This window comes from Corylus avellana, chromosome 8 (assembly GCF_965113065.1).
Source record: "Corylus avellana chromosome 8, dhCorAvel1.hap1.2, whole genome shotgun sequence".
Classification (NCBI taxonomy): Eukaryota; Viridiplantae; Streptophyta; class Magnoliopsida; order Fagales; family Betulaceae; genus Corylus; species Corylus avellana.
This window is the reverse complement of record NC_142497.1, coordinates 21,762,555-21,786,197: the sequence shown is the minus strand read 5'-3', so window position 1 is coordinate 21,786,197 and position 23,643 is coordinate 21,762,555. Positions and strand designations below refer to the sequence as shown.

General features: G+C 33.8%; 3 protein-coding genes and 1 pseudogene across 3 annotated transcripts; all 4 read right to left on the bottom strand.

Moving 5' to 3' along the window:
• Window positions 1-1,507: 1,507 nt before the first annotated feature.
• Window positions 1,508-3,309, bottom strand: LOC148584277 (TMV resistance protein N-like; annotated as a pseudogene).
• On the bottom strand, window positions 3,007-6,801 carry LOC132163139 (disease resistance protein RPV1). The gene is given in 4 exon segments (XM_088518956.1): window positions 3,007-4,011; window positions 4,014-4,300; window positions 4,895-5,399; window positions 6,504-6,801. Coding segments are annotated over 4 exon segments (1,401 nt in total). The 5' UTR covers window positions 6,619-6,801; the 3' UTR covers window positions 3,007-3,517.
• Window positions 6,802-8,042: 1,241 nt separating this feature from the next.
• On the bottom strand, window positions 8,043-14,529 carry LOC132163626 (uncharacterized). The gene is made up of 7 exons (XM_088518955.1): window positions 14,339-14,529; window positions 13,364-13,898; window positions 11,723-12,815; window positions 11,102-11,377; window positions 9,390-10,976; window positions 9,272-9,314; window positions 8,043-9,157 (listed from the first exon to the last, which is right to left on the bottom strand). The coding sequence occupies exons 1-7, from the start codon at window positions 14,469-14,471 to the stop codon at window positions 8,835-8,837; spliced, it is 3,990 nt and encodes a 1,329-aa protein (XP_088375081.1). The 5' UTR covers window positions 14,472-14,529; the 3' UTR covers window positions 8,043-8,834.
• Window positions 14,530-15,063: 534 nt separating this feature from the next.
• On the bottom strand, window positions 15,064-23,358 carry LOC148584276 (uncharacterized). The gene is given in 6 exon segments (XM_088518833.1): window positions 15,064-15,195; window positions 15,245-15,417; window positions 19,377-19,629; window positions 21,098-21,146; window positions 22,122-22,731; window positions 23,250-23,358. Coding segments are annotated over 6 exon segments (1,326 nt in total).
• Window positions 23,359-23,643: the final 285 nt, after the last annotated feature.

Genomic DNA, 23,643 nt, shown 5'->3' with positions numbered 1-23,643 from the left:
TTTATTAAATTTTAGCATATCTTATGTCCATTGGCTTATGATGATGATTGATTGCGTGGCAACAATAATAGCCGTCGGTTACGTAGTTTGAGTGACAGGGAACACGCTATAACTGCCACCCATTAAAGTCTACATGACCAGATGCTACATTATTTTTTTAAGAAGAAAGACAAAATAAAAAGAAATTAGTATGACATTTTGCCATATAAATTTTTATGAATAAAATATAAAATTTTTATTAGATTTTAGCATATTTAATGTCAATTGGCTTACGGTGATGATTGATTGCGTGGCAGCAACAGTAGCCGTCGGTTTCGTAGTTTGAGCAACAGCGAATCAAGCTATTAACTACCGGTGATCAAATTTGTTTAATGTGAGAGCAAATAAGAACGTCTGGCGTACATAAACAGTTAGACTTTTTTTTTTTAATTAAAATAATAATTTATTATTATTATTATTATTATTTGATGCACGCCAGGCGTTGTCTTTATCATCACCCGAGAGCAAAAGTGTTCTCTCTGCTGTATTTGTGACTGTCTCTCTCTTGATGTCTGCCACTTTCTCACTCTTTTTGACAACTTTCTCCGCGAAATTTCTCGGAGCTTTCTCTTTTCTTTTCTTTTTTTTTTTCTTTATTTTTTCTTTTCAGATAAAACAAAAGATCTTCTACAGATATGTCGGGGTGATGACTGCTTGGGTGGAGGCTGCTTTGTTATTCTATAATGCGTTTTCTTAATATAATTTATCCTCTTAGAATTTATATTTTATTTGCACTTATTTCAAACTTATCCTTTTTTAATATAACTTTTGTTGACGTGCGCTGTTACTTTCACCCACCCATTAGTAGTAGGCCCATTGCTTTTACCAATAGGCAATAGTAATAGAAGATTGATAAGATGTAAAAAATAAAAATATCAAGAGTTGAATTTGAGGTAAATAATATGAAGATTTTGTTTGGTCCATCGGCTAACAATCTCATAGTAAGACTTGTGTATTAGCTAGACCCCTATGGAGCCTATCACTTTAGGAGCTTTGTATTAAGCCTTTGTGAAGTAACAAAGAGAGCCGCACATTTAAGAGTGGGTTGTTGTAGGTGTGATAAAAAGAGCGACGCAACTCTTCTGTTTTGGGTTTTGAGTAGTGCAGTTAAAATTTTACCTTAGCAACAATTAAAAAATTGAAGTCTACCAGAGTACTGGTAAAAAAAAATTGATAATAGCTTAAATATGCATATTTTCTTTAATTAAATTTAGCTTTTATCATAACTTGTTTTGCATTTATTCTTGCATTTTATACTAAGTTGTGAAATATTATTTAATTGTTAATTTTAAACTTAAAATGATATATTTATGCAATAACTTATCTTTTGTACGAATGATATAATTTGTAGCAAAAATGAAAAAAAAAAAAAATGATCTTTTAAAATAGCTACACTTCCTAAAATCATATGCTAAATTGCTGCACCTTCCCACGTAAACATCTTATTAAATTCGAAAGATCCCGAACTCTAGCATGTCAAAATTAAGATTATTTCCAAGGATGTGCAGAGCCATTAGCCCTCAAAACTAGTACACTTGTGTGGAGTGAGATTGATTGAAGAGTAGTGCACTCGTGCAAAGACAAATCCTGTAATCAAGGAAGGTTGCTGATACAACTAGATAGGTTACAAAAATTGTTTCTTGATAAATCAAACACTATGAGTGAAGATAAACATCCAAATTCAATGGGAAACTCATGTTCACACAAATTGCACCCACGAGAACTAGCTGCCTCAAGTTTGTTCAACAACATAATTCATAAATGGAACATAACAAACTTGTGTTGTTGGAGCTTTTGGGTGATATCCATGATATTGATGAGGATGGTCTTCTACATCCAGATGATGACATAATTCCGGGATTTCTCAAAATACCGAAGGTGGATGGTTGTTGCTTAATAGTAGTTCTGCTTGAGTGCAAGCAATTAAAAGTCTTCATATTTTCCAATTGCTCCTGAAACTTGTCAAGTTCTAGGTAGTCAGACAACTCAAGAGTTTCAAGAAGTTCTAAGTTAGAAATGCTACTTGGAAGGTTCCTAAGCTTCTTGCATCCACCTAAATTTAGGTAAATAAGTCTTTTTAGAAGTCCAATAGACTCGTGAACCTCAACCAAATTTGTACAACCTTCAAGTATTAGCACCTTTAGATGTGAGGTTTGTAAGAACTTCAGTAATTCGATGAGACATTCACATCCAAGTAAATATAAAGTTTCAAGATTCTTCAAAAGGCTAGATGAGGATGGTAGTTGCTTAATAGCACTGTTCTCCACACACAACTTCGTTAAAGCTATCATATTCCCCAAGTGTTCTTATAACTTTTCAAAATTAAAGCACTTAGACAAGACGAGTTTTAAGAGATTGTAAGTTAGAAATGTTGCTTGGAAGATTTGTAAAGTCCTCGCATCTTTGTAAATTCAGTAAAACAAATCTTTTGAGATACCCAATGGACGCATGAACCTGAGCAAAACTTGTGCAACCCCGAAGTATTAGTATCTCTAGCTATGGGACTTGTGAGAAGTTTAGTGATTTTGTTAAATATTTGGAATTGCTGAGAGTAAGAACCTTCAACTTGTTGAATATCTGTGAAACAAAATAAAGAAAAAAAAAGTTCTTGTTAATCATATATTGAACATTAATAATATATATATAAATTTTTTTTTTTTTTTTAAAAAAAAAAAGTACTACAAGATTTGTTATACTTTCTTCTTCTTCCAAACTTATTTGACATTATTATTATCCTGCACGTCAAGAATAACAAGGTTCTCAAGATGAAACCTTTGTGGTAGAAATTTCGAGGGATACTCATGCCAACAAAGCCAATTTAGCTCTTTAGAGAAATGTTCATAAGATCCTGTGAATGTACCTAATTGATTTGGAGCAATCTTAAATTCTTCATTTGTAACTGCTTTAGTTTTCAAATTTACATCTTCAAGTACATAGAGATTTAAGATGAGACCCTTGACAGTGATTGCATATCATTGTAATGTTGTAAACTACCTGACTTGATATAGAGAAGTTTTGAATTTGAAGTCAATCACTTGAGTTATGTTGGTCAAACTATAAAGCAAGATAGGCAAAAAGGCAATTCTCTCATGCATACATACACAACACGTATATTATGCATGTGTGTGTGTGCAAGTGTTTATGTATGTAAATGAATATGCCTCTTACTATACGTTTGTCTAGTACATTTAAGACATTATTGTGAAACCACAATCTATTGCGTTTTTCTAGATATCGGGGTGCTTCTTCACAAACAATATCCCTTCCCATATCTAGAATCAAATTATGCATCTTCAACTCATTTTGGTAATCAATTGTCACAAGTGACCTTTGAATGAAAATAGAAATACCAATCCCTGGAGAGAAATTACACCCATCGAGTATTTTGATAACATATTCTTTGTCCATACAAACAAAGAAACATGCAATATCAAGAAAAATGCCCCTTGGTAGAACTGTCTAGTGAATCAAAACTTATTCAAAGTATTTTTTTAATCTTGTCATGAGGAGTTCTTTGTAATTTTTCCAATTCACTTTTCCATTCATCAATGCTTCTTCCTTTGAGAAAAGAACCCAAAACCACAAGAGCTAATGGAAGTCCTCTTGCATACTTCACTGCACTAATCGAAAGCTCCTGGTAATCATCTATTGGAAGGGCCATCCCAAAGGCTTGATAGGAGAAAAGTTGAAGAGAGTCCCAATTATTCAATTCCTCAACCTTATATTTCTTATGTACTTCAAGTTGAGTAAGCAACTGCTCATCTCTAGTTGTTATAATGATTCTACTGCCTGGACCAAACCATTGCTTTTCAACTAACATGCGTAATTTTTCAAAGTCATCCACATCATCAAGAATAACAAGAACCTTTTTTCCATGAATTCTTTCCTTAATTATATTGATTCCTCTATCAACATTACCAATCTTCAAATTCATTTTCAAGATATCACTAAGAAGTTGTTCCTTAAATGAACAACGCCATTGGGCTTTTCTAAACTTTCTTTAAGGTTTGAAAGAAAACTACTTCCTTCAAATGCACCACATATTTCATTATAGACAGCCTTTGCTAGGGTTGTTTTTCCCATTCCACCCATTCCGTAAATGCCTACAATGTGAACATCACTTGTTCCAAGATTTAATAAATCTTTAATATGATGAACACGAGACTCCATTCCTATTGGGTGTTTGGCAACATCCAAGTGAGCGGGGTTCACTTTACACAAAACTTCTTGAACAATCTCTTTGATGAATCTTGATTCATACCTGATTATTATGATTCAAATGGAAAAAAGAACAAAGTAAGCACAAGAAAAGATACAAATGAAAGAAAATTATGACTCACCAGGGCACCAAATAAATCTTATCATCCTAGTCATTTGAGAATAATACGTCATAAAACCAATTAGGTTTTTATCAAATTTATTGATAATTATTATTTAATATATTTCTTGATAATTTCTTCTCCTATTGACATGTCATATATATATATATATATATATATATATATATATATATATATATATATATATTCTATTAGAAAAAGCCGTTAACTATTTCGCGCAAAGTATGCTTACACTATCATTTCTCTCAAGTGTACGATATTTTATTTAAAAAGCAATCCTAAACTTGATAGTTCTAGAAAAAAAGTCTCTTTAGATGGCATAATCTTGAGATACTGATAGAGTAGGCACGGTACATAAAGTCATTAAGTGATTCAACTCAAACACTAATTTTCTTCAATCCATTTAGCTTAATTTCACATTTTATCAAATTTTGTCTAAAATTTAAATAGGAAAGAAAATGACAAAAAAAAAAAAAAAAAAGCATGAAAAAGTAGAGGAGTCCATAGCATAATACCCATTTGCAACGCTTTCAAGATCCCAGCCAGAACAATTCGCAGCTTCAGTAAGAGCTTTCCTCCACCTTTGTATCCTTTCCACATCAGTAGGAAACAACTTTTCATGCCTAGCAAAGGCTTTTGCAAAAGTTCCAGTTTGATTTCGAACATCCGAGGGGTCAACGTGATAAAATATCGGAAGAAGAGTGTGGCCTACGGTATTCTTACAATGCACGATCTCTACAAGTTCATCAAGGCACCACCTGGAAGAAGCATAGTCTTTGGAGAAAACCACAATGGAAATTCTCGATCCATGAATCGCATTTCGTAGTTCAGTACAGATGGTCTTCCCTCTTCCAAGCTCCTCGTCATCTCGAAAGGTATGAATTCCAACTCTCTCCAAGGTAGAGTAGAGGTGATCGGTGAAGTTCTTGCGGGTGTCTTCACCTTTGAAACTCAGGAAGACGTTGTAATTCCAATGAGGTTTGGAAAATGAGGTACTTGTTGTGGTTGAGCTTGATTGGACTGCAAAAGGAGACATATCTTGTGAGAAATAGGTGGGGCTGAGCCTGTATAATGTGTGAAATCAAGATTTTCCTCTTCTTTCTTCAAATTGAAAAATGAGAAGAAAAAAAAAAAAATTGTTAAACATAATTCTAAACACAAATAGCAAGATGAAAAATAAAGAATCAGGGTCTTTTAGATTTATTTATATTATCAGTTTTATTTAGGTTATTAGTATATAATTTTATACTTTAAGTTATTTTGTAAGAAAAATGCTACTCTCCCGCGTTCTTGTCTATGTGCATATTCACATCCAGTTGATTTTTTACACAAAAAAAAAAAGAAAAAAAAAAGAAGAAAAAAAAAAAGGAAATCTAATGAAAAAATGAATGCTAGCAGACGAACACTTGAGAATGGTGAGTAGCATTTCTCATTTTGTAATTCATAATGGGCTTGGCCAAATTTCAATCAAATTATAATTGTTCTTTTGTAAGAGTTTGAGAATCAATGAATGAATGAAGAAATATATTTTTTGAGTGAGATACTCTTTGTTAGATAAGACTTCTCTTTTTCAAGTGCTACTCATTTTTCCTTTGGTGGAAACTGCTGAGACTCTGCCAAAATTCATCCTGCATCACAAATTCATTTTATGGATCACACATTCTGTTTCTTTACCAATTTGCTTTTTTTTTTTAAAAAAAAAAAAAAATAGCATTCACTTTCACTATGGCCGATAACCAAGCCATAGTGGAATTGGAACTGAAAGTGAAAGTTTTCTATCAGTCTCTCAAATGGGTCTCTCTGTTTCTCTCTCTCTCTCTCGCTCCCCCTGGGAATTTGAGGATGAAGACGAGTCCAGTATATAAGGCTTTCACTGGAGTTGTCTGCTAAATTTTGTGGGAGCATCTGGATCTTTCACTGGGAAAGTCAACGGCTAGCTTAGGGTGATGACCGATTAAGCCATCACCACTATCCCATATAAAATTACTCAAATCAAATTGCCATTATATCCGCTCACACGCGCGCATAGAAATTAAAAAGAAAAAAAATAACCAAAACACACAAATACAAATGCGTACATCTAAGCTTTTCTATTTGATCTGAGAGTGCGGCGAAAGCAATTACCGTCTTTGTTTGGGCCTTCGACGACGAGAACCTTGGAAGCCTGGTTTTGGTCTTCGGATTCTGGCTCCCGCTTCCGCTTCGAGCTTCGTCGTATGACACTGTTGATTTGGCCCATGGCTAGTAGAGTGGCAGATAGAGAGGGATGGTGGGGGCTAGTTTGGAAAAGAAATCGTGGTTTGGGTTTAACGCTCAGTTTCTGGGTTTTGATGGCCGAGACTTTGATTAGGATTTCTGGGTAACGAAAAAAATACAGATTCTGGGTTGAAAGAAGGGAAAGCGAGAGAGAAAGAGAGTGAGAGAGAGATTATGGGTAAAGAAAAAGAGAAAAAAAATTAGGAAGCCAGAAAACATAGACAAAACGAAAGTAAAAACAGGGTTGAGTTAACCATTGAGCATCCACGAGTTTTATAATTCAGAAAAACACTTGCAATTTAACAAAAGATTGAGTATTTTTATACATGTTTAATATATTGTTACGTTATTTAAAATTTTAAAATAATATCATGTAAGACAATTAAATACAACTGATCAAAATAAATGATTTCCTCTATTTTTCTTACAGTGAAGAGATCCTAATCCGTAAGAGACGAAGTTAACCAAGAAAAAAGGAAAAAAATCTACATTCTCCCTTAAATTATTCTCAATTTATTTTATTTTTTAATTTTTTATTAATGTTGGGTTTTAGTTTCTCAGCAAATTAGACCAACTTTGAGTTAAAAACGACGAAGTGTGGGTTAAAAGGAATTTGGTACAATTTGTGCCCTTCATTAAATTTACAGCAAATGTGTTGTAGTTTAAAACACAGAGCACTGAAGCTGAATCCATGGCAATAAATTATACTATTTGTGAGGGGCAATTATCGGAAGGAGGGGGAGAGCCATGAGGCCCATGACTCATACCAGCTCTCTCCTTCCTTTGTCTTTACTCTTTAGTCCTTGTACATTAAATTATAATTTCGTAGAGAAGAAAGAAATTAAATTCATCTTCATTTTTTGTTTCTCTTAGGCTATTGTGTATCATTTTTTTTAATTTTTTAAACTTGTAGATTTCAAAAGGTGTTGAACCAGGTTCTCCAAGCAAACTATTATATATATATATATATATATATATATATAAGCTCATGGAAAACCTCTAAGCTTGTTTGGGAAAGGACTTCTAAGTGTTTGTGATATAAAGTACGTAAATATTTTGAACTTTTTTTTTTTTTATGAAAAATTGAAAAATTTTGTTTTATAGTAATTTTTTATTTGAATAGTAATCAAAAGTTATTAATGTGACATAAAAAGTTAAAATAACTGGTTATTAGTTTATATTTTGGTTTTCTTTTTTTAATTTATCAAATAAATGGTTATATCGTGTCAGAATTGGCTCTTAATGGGTCAACAGATCAAGTGGGTCAATCTAAACCCGATACACCAACCTGAATTGCCAAGCCCTAAGGACTAAGAAAAATGCATATCATCATTGAGAAAAAAATAATAAGTAAAAAAACTAGGCGGCCATAGATCATTCTTTTATTTTTTATTTTTTTTATCTTTTCATAATTAAAAAATCAGCTCTACAAACACAAAAATGTAAAGTATTTATTTCTTTGACAATACAACCAACCAATTTTAAGGCTTTTCATGGCACTTTGTAAGCAAAAGTAAAACCAGCCCTGAGAGTCGTACAGAGTACTCCCTCCTCCTCCATCCAGCTTTTTTGAATCTTTGATGCCCATCTGCCTTTCTTCCTTCGTTTTATTGCTTAGAATCTTAGAAAAAGCACCAAAGGATATATACTCCCTTCTGCTACCATTGTCATCCTAAACCCCCCATATTTGGAGGGATTGTGCTCTCGATCTGCGCTGATGGATCGTTACAATCATTCGTCCTCACTTTTAGAGATGTCATCATCTGTAGAAGTATGAAAATCAGGTATGTAGGAGCTAACCTTCATCTTCATCTATAACATTTGTACATGAATGAATTCCACACTTCTTCACTTGTATTTCTGTAGAGAAGTCATCATCTGTAGAAGTATGAAAATCAGGTTTGTAGGAGCTCACCTTCATCTTCATCTATAACATTTGTACATGAATGAATTCCACACTTCTTCACTTGTATTTCACACTTCATCTTTACTGAAACTCCATATCCACGAATTCCAGCTCTATTTCATCTCAAGTTCAATTCGATGAAATCCCATCACCTCTGCAAATATATGATCTTCACAGCTATCAAAAAAGCATTCTCTGGAACAAAACAAGTATATTTGGGAATTTCTAGTTTTATTACAGAATCTCCAGTCAAACCAACCCCATCTACGTAAATCTCTGGGTGCTTCCTTGTATTAGACCACACTTCCATCTTCATCTATAACATTTGGCTCATCAACTAGTAGATGAATTCCACACTTCTTCACTTGTATTTCACACTTCTTCACTTGACTCTGGTCCCCAAGATCAACAGACAGCTCTATTTCGTCTCCACTTTTCATCTCAAGATTAATATGATGAAATTGCATCATGGCTACAAATATATGATCTTCAAAGCTATCAAAATAGCAGTTTCTGGACTCTATCTTGTATGACTCCGGGGGATTTTTAGTTTTATTACAGAATGTCCAGTCGAACCAACCCTCTAGATCTAACAGTCTGGGTTCTTCCTTGTTCGCTGCATAAACAACGCAAACAAGCACCTTGCTGATTTTACCATCCAAAAAGGAAGGTACATAAAAGGATATTAAAGAACCGAATGTCTGACGGCTAAACCAATTTGGAATCTCACTTCCGGGGAGGCAAAGGGAACCGCTATCTGTCTTGCACAGCATCTGTTTCACAAAATGTGTTTACGTCATAAAATAAGAGAGAGAAGAAGAACAGAGACAGAGAGAAAGAGAGAGAACCTGGAGAACACTCTTTGTAAAATCATATGCTAGATTGTTGCACCTCCCCATGAGAACATTTGATGCAGATGGCAAACTCTTCAAACCTTGAATCTCAACCAATTTGTGGCAATTATTAAGGTAAAAAGATCCTGAACTCTCACTTGTCAAAATTACAATTTTTTCCAATGATGTGCAGCCATTTGCTTCCAAAAGCTGTACATTTATAGGGAGTGAGATTGATTGGAGAGTAGCACATTCATTCAAAAACAAATCCGATAATCGAGGAAGGCAGTTGATGCAACTAGGTAGGTTAAGAAAATTGTTTCTTGATAAAACCAATTCTCTAAGAGAAGATAAATATCCAAGTTCAATGGGAAACTCATCTTCAGACAAATTGCGGTCACTAAGATCTAGTTTTGTCAAAGAACATAATCCAGAAATGGAAACTAACAAATTTATGCGGTTGGAGCTTTTGAGTGATATCCATGATTGGGGTGGTCCTCCACATCCAGATAATCGTACAATTCCGAGATTCCTCAAAAGACCAAAGGAAGAGGGTAGTTGCTCAATAGCAGTTCTATCTGCAAGCAGCTCCTTTAAAGCCATCATATTCCCCAATTGTTCTGGTAACTTGTTAAGTTTTAAGCAATCAGACAACACAAGAGTTTCAAGAAGTTCTAAATTAGAAATACTATTTGGAAGATTCTTAAGCTTCTTGCATCCTCCTAGACTTAGGCGAACAAGTCTTTTTAGAAGTCCAATAGACTTGTGAACCTCAACCAAGCTTGTACAATCTTCAAGTATCAGCGTCTCTAGACGTGAGGTTTGTAAGAACTCTGGTAATTCAATGAGGCATTCACATCCACGTAATGATAAAGTTTCAAGATTCTTCAAAAGGCTAAAGGAGGATGGTAATTTCTTAATAGCAGTGTTATCCACATATAGCTCCGTTAAAGCCGTCATATTTCCCAATTGCTCTGGTAACTTTTCAAGATTAAAGCACTTAGACAAGTCAAGAGTTTCAAGAGATTCTAAGTCAGAAATGTTGTTTGGAAGATTCCTAAGGTTCTCACATCTTTGTAAATCTAGCAAAATAAGTCTTTTTAAATGTCCAATGGACTCGTGAATCTCAACCAAGCTTGTACAACCTTCAAGTACCAGACACTCTAGAAGTGGGGCTTGTAAGAAGTTTGGTAATTTAGTGAGACTACTACATCCATATAATGATAGAGATTTGAGATTCTTGCAAAGACCAAAGGAGGATGGTAGTTCCTTAATAGCAGTTTGGTCTATAGATAGCTTCGTTAAATCCATCATATCCCCCAAATACTTTGGTAATTTTTCGAGTACTGAGCAACCAGACAAGTCAAGAGTTTTAAGAGATTTTAGGTTACAAATGCTTCTTGGAAGGACCTTGAGGTTCATACAATTTTTTAAATTCAATAAATCAAGTCTTTTCAAATATCCAATGGACTCATGAACCTGAACCAAGTTTGTGCAACCTTCAAGTATCAGTATCTCCAATTGTGGGACTTGTGAGAAGTTTGGTGATTTAGTGAGACATTTGGAATTGCTGAGATTAAGGACCTTCAAATTGTTGAATATCTGTAAAAAAAAAAAAAAAAAAAAAAAAAGATAATAAAGAAAAGAGAAGTTCCTGTTAGTTATATGTTTAATATTAATAGAGAACAAAAAAAGAAATAAAAAGCACCGTAAGATTTGGTATATACTTTCTTGTTCTTCCAAACTTGTTTGACATTACTATGTTGCATGTCAAGAATAACAAGGTTCTCTAAATGAAAATTATGTGGTAGACATTTCAAAGGGCACTTGTGCCAACAAAGCCATTTTAGATCTCCGCATAGATGTTCATAGGATCCTACAAGATGTACATCATTGATTTGGAGTAATCTCAAATTCTTCATTTTTGTAAATGCTTCAGTATTCAAACGTACAGCTTCAAGTACAGGGAGATTTAAGATGAGACCCTCCACTCTCTTTGAACCCTGGCAAAATAGATGGTTGAATTAGCAATGCACATCCTCATCTTGAGTAAAGTTGGAATAACTTTGAACTAGAGTGGGCCTATATATTCTCACCATAATTTAAAAAAGAATACTAAAGTGATTTGAACATGATTAGAATTGCTTAAAACACGATTGCATACCATTTGAATGTTGTAAAGTACCTAACCTTATTTAGAGAAGTTTTGGATTTAAAGTCAAATCACTTATGAGTTATGGCGAAACATTATTCAAACTATGAAGCATGCTTGGCAAAAAGGCAAATCTATCAAGCATACCTATATTATGTGCATGTGTTATATATATATATATGAATATGCCTCTTACCGTATGTTTGTGTAGTACATTTAAGACATCCTTATGAAACCACAACCTACTACGTTTTCCAGGATATTTGGGTGATTCTTCGCAAACAATTTCCCTTCCCATATCACGAATAAGATTATGCATCTTCAACTTATTTTGGTAATCAATTGTCACAAGTGACCTCTGAATGAGAATAGGGATACCAATTCCTGGAGAGAAATTACAACCATCGAGTATTTTGGTAGCATATCCTTTGTCCATACCGACAAAGAAACATGCAATATCAAGGAATATGTCCTTTGTATAAAAGTCCAATGAATCAAAACTTATTCTAAGTATTTTTTGAATCTTGTCATGAGGAGTTCTTCGTAATTTTTCCAATTCACTTTTCCATTCAGCAATGCTTCTTCCTTTAAGAAAAGAACCCAAAACCACAAGAGCTAATGGAAGTCCTCCAGCATAATCCACTACTTCAATCGAAAGCTCCAAGTAATCTCCTTTTGGATTGGCCATCTCAAAGGCATGCCAACTAAACAGTCGAAGAGATTCCCATAGATTCAATTCTCTGACCTGATATTTATCATCTACTCTCAATTGGCTTAGCAAATGTTCATCCCTAGTTGTTACAATGATTCTACTTCTTGGAGCAAACCATTGCTTTTCGACTAATGCGTGTAGTTTTTCAAAGTCATCTACATCATCAAGAATAACAAGAACTCTTTTGCGATGAAGCCTTTCCTTAATCAAAATGATTCCTCCAGCAATATTGTCAATCTTTATATTCGTTTTCAAGATATCATTAAGAAGTTGTTCCTGTAAATGAGCTAAACCGTTGGGCTCTTTTGAACTTTCTTTAAGGTTTAAAAGAAAACTACTTCCTTCAAATGCAACACTTATTTCATTATAAACAGCATTTGCCAAGGTTGTTTTCCCTATTCCACCCATTCCGTAGATGCCCACAATGCGAACATCATTTGTTTCAAGACTTAATAAATCTTTAATATGATCAACACGAGACTCCATTCCTATTGGGTGTTTGGCAACATCGAAGCGAGCGGGGTTCACTTTACACAAAATTTCTTCAACAATCTCTTTGATGAATCTTGATTCATACCTGATTATTACAATTCAAATGGAAAATAGAACAACAAAGTAAGCACAAGTAAAGAAAAAAAAATTATGAGTCATTGGCACCATAAGGATGTTATCATCTCAATCATTTAAGAATAATATGCCATGACATACAATTAGGTTTTATCAAATTTCATGAAAATTATCATTTAAATATATCTCTATATAATTTATTCCCCTACTGACATGCCATGAAATAACTTCTTTTTTTCCTTCTAGTATATAAAGCCATTAACTGTTTTACAATATCATCATTCCTCTTAGGTTCACAATATTTTATCTAAAAGCAATCCTAGACTTGATAACTCTGGAAAAAAAGGTTTCTCTCTAAATGGAATGATCTTTATATACTGACAGAGTGGGCATGGAATAGAAAACCATCAATTGATTCAACTCAAACACTAATTTCCGTCAATACATTTTAGCTTAATGTTGACTTTTATCAAATTTCTCTAAAATTTATAACAAAAAAAATGAACAAAAACAAACAAAACAATGCATGAAGAAGCACAAGAAATCGTAGCATAGTACCCATTTGCAACGCTCTCAAGATCCCAGCCAGAACAATTCGCAGCTTCAGTAAGAGCTGCTCTCCACCTTCGCACCCTCCCCATATAAGCAGGAAACCGCTCTTCATGCTTAGCAAATGCTTCTGCAAAAGTTCCAGTCTGTTTTCGAACATCGGAAGGGTCCACATGATAAAATATGGGAAGAAGAGTATGGCCTATGGTATTCTTACAGTGAACGATCTCCACAAGCTCATCAAGGCACCATCTGGAAGAAGCATAGCCTTTGGAGAAAACAACAACAGAAATCCTTGATCCTCGAATCGCATTGAGAAGTTCGGTAGACATGTTCTCCCCTCTTGGAAGCTCGTTGCCATCTTGGAAGGTGTGAATTCCGACTCGTACCAAGGCGGAGTAAAGGTGATCGGTGAAGTTCTTGCGGGTGTCTTCACCTCTAAAACTCAGGAAGACATCATGATCCCATCGAGATTCAGAAGATGATGGAAGGGTTGATGTGGCCATGGAAGACGAGGTGCTTCTGGTGGTTGAGTTTGATTGGACTGAAAAAGGAGACGTATTCAGCGAGTTAGGAGGAGGATATTTTTACTAAATAAATTGAAAATGAGAATAATTTACCAAACATAATTCGAAATCCAAATTCTTTTTATGCCGATTCATTTGTTTTCTTCAATTCTTTTGAGATCCTCTAAGCAAAGTTTTACGCTACCAAAGAGGACACGATGATGATGTTGATTCAGTGGTATTTGAATTGCTAATAATTTCTACCATTATTGAAAAAAAAAAAAAAAAAAAAAAAAAAAAAATCAACAAGAAATTACTACCAGAAACAATAATTTCTCAAACATTAATATTGAAACAAGGCAAGCACAAAGAGACTTGGACTGTAATTGAAGTTAGAAGATCTAAAGTTCAACCATATAATCCATTGAATGAGTGGGTTATATAGGATTTGAGTTTTTTTAATGCTAGAAAACGGTACCGTCTTTGTTTAGATCTTCGACGACGGGAGCCTTGCGAGCCTTCTTTTGGTCCTCGGATTCTTGCTCCCGCTCCCGCTCCCCCTCCCGCTTCCGCTTCAAGCTTTGTTGTATCACACTGAAGCGCTGACCCATGGGTGGTAGAGTGGAAGATAGAGAGGGATGTTGGGTATAGTTTGGAGAGAAATCGTGGTTTGGGGATAATATTAGGGGAGAAGTGAGAAGCTTTGGGATATGATGGGCGAGACTATATATAGTAACCTAAAAGAGAGAGAGGGAGAAATGATCAGCTATTGCTTTACCATCTGGCCTCTCATTCACGATGGACTCGCTTTTGTGCTGTAGACTAGTAAAAAGCGCATCTGCTGTGAAAACAAATCAACGGCCCAGATGTATTTGAAAAGGTGACTGGGTATCACTCTCTCACATTAATCGCTCTAATTATTGTGAATAGTGAATACTTTACGACCCTTTTTTTTTTTTTTTTTAAACGAATTATGTCATTCCATTCATATAGAATAAAACATCTAGAGCCTAAGCTCTAAAAAAAAAAAAAAAAAGAGCATAAAGCTCTATGTAAACCATCCAGAGACTACGCTCTATGCAGAAAGACTCGAAAGAGCATATTGCTCTATGGAAACAATATCAAAAAACTTGGAGGTATCTCTTCAAGCCAAACTTGCTCGATATTTCAAAGAAAGCATTCTTTGCAAGTGCGTGAGTTGCTCTATTCGCTTTCCTCTTGACATGATACACCATTCAGCTCCTTCGAGAGAATAATTAATACCTTCCTTGCATCTTCCACAATGTGGCCATATGGACTCCAATTCAGATCTATTTCCTCTAATGCTTTGACAACCTGCAGGAAGTCTCCTTTAAGAATAATATCTTGTATCCCCAATTAATACCTTCCTTGCATCTTCCACAATGTGGCCATATGGACTCCAATTCAGATCTATTTCCTTTAATGCTTTGACAACCTGCAGGAAGTCTCCTTTAAGAATAATATCTTGTATCCCCACCTCTTTGCTAAACTCAAAGAGTCTACTTTTACTACCGTATTTTGTGATGTAGGCAACGTCTGTCATCATTTGAAATAATAGAAATAAAAAAGATATAAAACATAAAAAGCAAAAAATAAAATAAATACATAAGTGAATGATTCGAGTCATTCGACCACCCCATTTTGGTAAGGGTGTGTCTAAACCACATCATAGCCTTGGAAGTGGTTCAACCATACCCTTCAAATAATCTAGGGCCAAATTATCCTTATTTTTATTATTTTTTACGGAGCTTAGAGGTTTGCTACAATGCATTCCCCCACTCGTCTCCCCACCATCTTCTCTTTTTAACATCATGATTTTTTCAAAAAAAAAAATTAAGAAGGAGGAGATGGTGGGTGGGGAGATGGGTTGGAGAATGCACAAAAGCATTTGCCCAAATCTTATTGTGCATTTTCTCTATTTTTGCCTTCGCCTTATTTTATATTTATATTTTTTGTTTTTATAGTTTTTATATTTTATTTTAAAGGGTTTGTCATAATATTATTAATACTGACATAACACATTAACAAATTTCGTCCCATTTGCTAACAAAAAACACATCTAAAGGACTTTGTATTTTTACTTGCACCAGAAGATTTGCAACCACTTTTAAAACTCTAAAAAGATATTGCAAAACCAAGCAAACTAATTTTATATTTCTCCTTTTTATTATAATTTTTTTAATATTAATGAGTGAAAGTAAAGTCTTTTGACCAGCTTGTTTTCTACCGTGGTGAAAGTTAAAGAGTTAAAGTGAGTTTCACTTTTGCTTTCTGAAAAGAGTTAAAGCCCTTCTCTAACATTCCATGTCGGATAAAAAAATGTCCGTTCAGCTGCGGGCTGGCAAAATAGGTACTTGATACACTTCGATTATGACTCGCGGGTACCTGTTACACGATTAATCTAACACAAACATGATCCGTTTAGCTAAACGGGTTAGCGGGTCTGACACAATTATAACACGAAAAATAGTCGGATAACCCGACACGACCTGTTTAACCCTTTTAAAATAACCGGGTCATATCGGGTAGACACGACCCGACACGGCCCGAGTTCTTAAAAGGTAACCCGACCCGTTAAAAACCCTAAACCCTAAACCCTACTTTCTTTTTTTTTTTTTTCTTTTTTCAGATGTAATAATAACAATACATGAATACCAATGCAATTGTTAATAAAAAAATTCACAAAATTAGCAATTTTCAACTCTACACTTATTAGAAATCCATTTCCATAATTCCATGTAATGCAACAATGATTTTAGTTTCTCTTTAAGGAGACTCATTTGCTATGACCAGTCTAGACTTTCTCTGTTTTACTGTTCATATATATATATATATATATATATAATGGTGTATATATGAAATGAATATGAATATGGATCAAATTAGATTTCCCACGACATTTCCATCATAGCAATAAAAGAAAAAGATAATAATAAAAAAAGCTAACAAAAACAAAATAATAAAGAAAAAATAAACAAAACTCAAAACTACATTATCATTAGATTCATTACAAATTAGGCTTCCATGGGCCATTATGCTCGGTGTTGTCCACTTGAAGTCTTGAAGGATCGATGATCCATCCCATGTAATCAAAGATATGAATTATGAAACACTACAAATATGCTTATTTTAAGAAATATTAACAGATTGTGCTCCAGATGAATTTGAAATGTCATAGGAATTAACATTAGTTGTCAAAACATCATCTTCTTTGCTATCCAACTTCAATATTTGTGTGAGTTCTATATCAAAAAAAAAAAAAAAATTAGTGTTATTTTATTATAGTGTAGTCAAAAAATAATAATTTTTTTTTTTTACCTGGCCTCAATTTGATAAGATTATTATTAAATTTTAAAAGGAAATATGCTATACATCTTCTCTTGATTCTTCTCCTATTTTTTCACTTTTTTAAATTACTATTAGATTCATATGGCTCCACAGAATATGAATCTCATAAATATATTCAATAGTAATTTTAAAAAGTAAAAGGATGAGAGAAGAACAGATAAGTAAATGTAACATTTTCCTTTTAAAAGTTATATTACATTTATAAAGACACAAAGAGGATTTTAGTTAACATTACTTTTTTGCATGTTAGAAAAATGTATTTTTTTTAAAAAAAAATTAAAAACAAAATTAACGTAAATTTTATTATATGTATTTCACTCAAACTATAATTGCTCCCTCTCTCTTTTGACCTTTTTTTTAATGAAAAGTTATATGTATTCATTGATCTAACACACTATTGTCGATTATCTTTCAAACTACTAAAAATTGTCCAATTATCTTTTATCTGAAAAATACAAAAATGTTCTTCCAAAATTGTTCTTTTGTAATTAAAAAAAAATATATATATATATGTTTCTCACATGTAAATAGACATCTTTCATTTTTATAAACGAGGTTTGAGAAACTTCCTTTAACTTAGTTTAGAAGAAATTTTTGTCCAAAATTGACATTTTATCTAAAAAAACAAAAATGTTCTGAACCGTTTTTAAAAAGACAAAAACATTTCTTACAAATTAAAAATAAAAATAAATAAAATTGAAGAGCCACCGCAGTGCCGTGGAAGGCAGCTCAAACGGGGGACATTCTTACGTAAAGCCGTCTATATTTATTCTCAAGTAATTTCTAACAGAAGTGAAAGCGGTCGTCCCTCTTTCCTTCCTGTGAAACACTTTCCATTGAAGTATCTGTAAATAACGTGGCCACCAGCAGACTAACCAATCAAATACATGAGGAGTGTGCTTGTGTTGTACACTTCATTGAAAAGAAGAAAAAGATGCACTCGATCATGTCACCCACGTCGCAGTGTCGTGGATATGTGGAAAGTTGACATGCGAGAAATATTAATGTCAATATTTTGCACATAATTTTTATATATCATCTTATAAATTAATTATTAAATTTGTACACTTAGGTGGACCTTATATAAGTTAATAATAGACTCTACAAATTTGATAGTTGATCTATTGAATTTGTAAGAAAATATAAAAAAAATATAGACAAATTATTAAGAAATGTTAGGTGTTTTCTTAGTCTTAGGTGTATGTTATTTTCTAAAAATTGGATCAGAGAAATAATAGTCAATTTTTTTTTTTAAAAAAAAATAATATCTACCTAGAACCAAAAGAAACACCAAGAAAATACTTAGCATTCTCTCTCTCCTATATATATATATATATATATATATATAATTTTTAATTTATTTTGATTTTTGTGGTTAAAGAATAATTTGAAAAGATGTTGCGGAAATCCAAAGTTAGAAGCGGGCCATGCTGCTAATTAAGGCCTCCTCATGGTGTGAACTGCGAAGAGCGTAAGGAAACTTCTTTTCTTATTTTTTGGTAAGTTCTGTATTTTGGCTTTGGTTCTACGCAACTAGTCTCTCTTTCTCACGAACTTTCCTACTGTCTTTACCCGGATTTTAATTCTTTTCCTACTCGAGCGTGCAAATGTCATTATAATTTTCTTAATCTTAATGAGTGAATGTGGAAGTCCTTTTGACATGCGTTGTTCCCCACAGTGAAAGTAAAAGAGTTAAAAGAGTTTCTTAATGAGTGAATGTGTAAATTACAGAAGTGTCATAGAGCAGCACTTTTTTCAGATGAATTTCAGGAAAAATGTTGTTCTGTATCTCTCGATCTTTATCTTCGAGATTTTGAATAAGGCTCCTGTATTTTTAGATTTCAGGAACAATATAGATTATTAGATTCTTTCATAGTTCTGACTAGAGTTGAATATTAAGTTTGATACTCATAATTGATAAAAACGATTGATCACAAATTAAGGTAATTATGATGGCAAAACTTCCATAATTAATTACTTTTGTATACAACCAACAAGGATAATGCATTATTACTCGATACATAAAACAGGAAGCATCTAAGCTCAAATACAAAAGTTACTACATAAAAATCCTGACCAATTTCTCATTGTTCCTAAAAGAACACATACAATTATAAGCTTCATGACACAATTAAATGGACACGTACGTGAGCGCCTCTATTTTGCCGCTTGCTAATAATGTTGCCCTTCCAACATCTCAATCTCTTCCCTCATTTCAAGTATAAGCTCAGCGCCGCGTTTACAAATAGGTAGATCATACCAATCAAAAAAATTGCAAGATGATTGTTTGCCATATCGAGCGCATCCGAAGAAACGCCTTCCCGGATTATCTTCGGTCCATGCAGTCATTAGATGTGTTCTCAGACCACAGTAGCATTTCGGCGGCTTCCTAGATGACATCTAAAATCAACATAGATTTTGCCGCAAAACAAAACACATATTTAGTTGACAATAACAATAACAATAACAATTTGCCAAATAACACATATTAGTTGAGCATCAGAGCAGTATGTCCATATATATGATCAATGGTACCGTGCATGGACCCTTATTACAGAAAAAAAAAAAAAAAGTAAAAGAAAAAAAAAATCCTAAAGAATATTAAACTACAAACAAAGATACGAATTAAGTACTATACAAATGTTATTATTTTCAACATGAAATAAATCCAGCAACTTAATTAACTCTGCATGGCCCCTAGTTGTTTAAAAATCTAAGAGTAAATAAAATACTAGGAAATATTAAACGTAGAAGAAAGCTATGCATTAGATATTAGACAAAAAGTTGTGTGCTTAATATATACAAAGAGAGGAAGGTTGTGACCATTCGTGTGCTCGAAAAACAGATCTGAACATTGACAGATCGGAAGCTAAACCAACGATTTCTAAACTTTCATTTGAAGGCGGCAACACCCCTTCCACAGACATGGCGCGCTGATAAATATTTGAATGGATGAACACGAACGGCGTGGTGAAGAATGAAGCTTACTTAGGTTTTTACTCTTTTACTTTACCTTGCTGGCATGGCAGATGCATGGGATGACATGTTACAAACTTGGCTTAGATAAATGATGTGGCAATTCCTACTTTTTTTTTTTTTTTTGGGTAGTCAATAATTCAACTAGACACGTATATGCCGTTATACAATTGGATATGACGTGTCACACTAATAGATTCCATCAAAGTTTTAAATGAAAGTTAAGAGTAGGAACCTATTTGTTTTTATTGCATACCACAATAAGTTATCAACAAATTATTATATGCCACAAGAAACTTATTGCAACGGTGTAAGCACAGGAACTGATTTTATATTTTTCTGTAATTAAAAAGGTGCAAAAACACTAAAATGATTTATAAATTCTTAGAATCAGTTGCTAACTTGATGCGGAGAGTCCCAGATTGAAGATCATAGAGTTATGAGTCATGTCAATCATGTTATTCGAATTGAGATGCATACTTGGAAAAAAGACAACTCTCATGCAAATCTTCATAACATGTCTATTGTGTATGTGTATGTGGACATTTTTTTATACATGAATGTTGTCTCTTATCGACACTGTCAATCTTCTAATTCTTCATTTTCAAGATATCATAAAGAAGTTATTTTTGTAAATGAAGCAAACCAATTGGCTGTTCTGAAATTTCTCTAATGTTTAAAAGACAATTGATTCCTTCAAATCAATCTCATACTTGGTTATAGACAGTTATAGACAGCTTTTCTACAGTTGTTTTACCTATTCCACCCATTCCATAAATTCCCACAATCCAAACCTCACTTGTTCCAAGATTTAATAAAGGTTTCACCTCTTCAACACGAGAATATATATTTTCTAATTGGGTGCATGGCAACATTCAAGTGAATAGGGTACCTGACGCAAAATTTCTTCAACAATTTTCTCGATGAGGCTTGACTCGGACCTGATCATTATGATTCAAACAGAAACTTGTTCAATAAAACAAGCACAAGGATCAATAAATAAAAGAAAAGAGGAAATTATGAATCTTCGTTACCAAAAGGATGCATGTTATTATCTCATTCATTATGACTATTAAGTTGCATCAAATTTATTGAGGCTATCATTTCAAAATATTTCTATATAGTTTCTTGTTCATCCCGAATGACATGCCAGAAAACAATTTTTTTCTTTTCATTTTCCTTTCTTTCTTTTTTTCCTGTTCATGGGGAAAGCCATTGACTGTAACACGGAAAGTATGGTTACAATATCATTCACATCAAGTGTATGACATTTTATCTAAAAGGCCATACTAGACTTGATAATTCTAGAACCAAGATCTCTCTCTAAATGGCATGATTTTTACATACCAGTAGCATGGACAGGGAACAGAAAACCAGCACAATTCAACTCAAAAACTAACATTTCTATATATGAATATATTGTATACACACTTCATCTTTATTGTAAAATCAAATATTTAATTTATCTATGCCCAAAAATTCGGCTTTGACTTGCATCATTTACTCCCCATCTATGTGAAGACCGTCAAGAAGTTACATGCAGAACTCATTATTAATTCCTATGAATTTGTAGCATGTAGAGTTAACAAGTGAAGCTACATCATACATGAGAAGCCTGTCTCTGTGTATTGTTAGAACAATATGCAGATCTTACCCATCTAACCAAAAGAAAATGATGAATTAAGAACAAATGGAATAGAATGGATGGAATGGATAGGTTAAAAACCTCAAATTTTTTCCTCGTTTAATTATATGCTTCATATCTGTTAGAAAAATCTCTTGTTCAAGAACTTTAGATCAACAAAACAATCTAGAATTATATGGGAAAATTGAATGCTAAGGCAAGTGCACCAGCACTGCTTAATGAATCTCTTTTATGTTCTTGGATGAAATTGAAATAAACCATAGTATATTACCCATTTGCATCATTCTGGAGATGCCAACCGGCAATATTCCCAGCTTGAGTAAGGGCTGCTTTCCACCTCTGCACCCTTTCTATATCGGTCTGAAACTGCTCTTCATGGCTAGCAAATGCTTCCGCGAAAGTCTTAGTTTGGTTTCGGACGTCTGAGGGGTCCATGTTATAAAATACAGGAAGAATAATATGGCCCATGGTATTACTACAGTGCACAATTTCCTTAAGCTCTTCAAGGCACCAGCTAGAAGAAGCATAGCCTTTGGAAAAAACGACAACGGAAATCCTTGATTCATGAATTGCATTGAGTAGTCCAGTAGAGATGGTCTTCCCTATTGGAAGCTTCTCGTCATCTCGGAAGGTACGAATCCCAACTAGCTTCAAAGCGAAATAAAGGTGATCGATGAAATTCTTGCGGGTGTCTTCACCTCTAAAGCTCAAGTAAACGTCATGACGCCAACGAGGTTTTGAAGATTGAAAAGTTTGAGTAGCCATGGAACAGGAGAGGATTGTTGTTGTTGACTTTGATTGAACTGAAAGAGGAAACAAATCCGGTGAGTTAACAGACGGGTTGGAGCCTGTATAATCCCTGAAAATCAAGATTTTTTGTTCTATACAATGAAAAATGAGAAAGACTTATTAAACATAATTCTAAATACAATTTTTTTTTTCCTAAACAGTTTATAAAAAGAAAAAAGAAATTTCACTTCCATTCAACCGAGAACCAAGCCATAGTGGAAGTGGAGGTGAAAGTGAAATTGAAATTTTTCTATCAGTCTCTCAAATGGGTCTCTCTTTTCTTTTCATTTCTTTTTACTCCATGAGTTTTTGAAGATGAAGAAGGGTCCTATATTTTATTTGGCTTTGACTTGAGTTCTCTGCTAAATGTTGTGGGATCATCTAAACCTTTATATTACTAAAAGAAATAATCAATAAAATTGCAAAAATCAGGGTAGTCACCTAAATCAAAGAAATCATACAATTCTTCAATTTAATATATTTTAAAAAATAGTGAATTATGAAAGATTTGAGGAGTCAAATGTTGTCGAGCCAAGTAATTTATCAACTCTTTGATGTGCACGCCACATAATTATTTCAATTTGTTTTTGCGAGTGCTTTAAAACGGTACCGTCTTTGTCTTCGACGACGAGAACCTTGCGAGCCCCGTTTTGATCTTCAGATTCTTGTTCCAGCTCCCGCTTCAAGCTTGGCGTCGCAGTTGTGGCTTGGCGATCCATGATTAGGTTTCTGAGAGAGAGAGAGAGAGAGAGAGAGAGAGGCTCAACTATTGGGTTGAGAATTGAGGGATTGGAAATGATATAAAAGGAATTGGGAAAGGACAGGACTGGGTCCGCTGGGAATGACAGTCCCAGGGGTTTGCGAGTGCTTTTGTGTTTGAAATCCCAGAGTTGGCGCCATTTTTCTTTTATTGACCGAATTGCGCTTTAACTTTGGGGTTTTTTTTTTTTTTTTTTTTTTTAATTTTATTTATTTATTTATTATTTTTAGTTTTATGAGTTTGG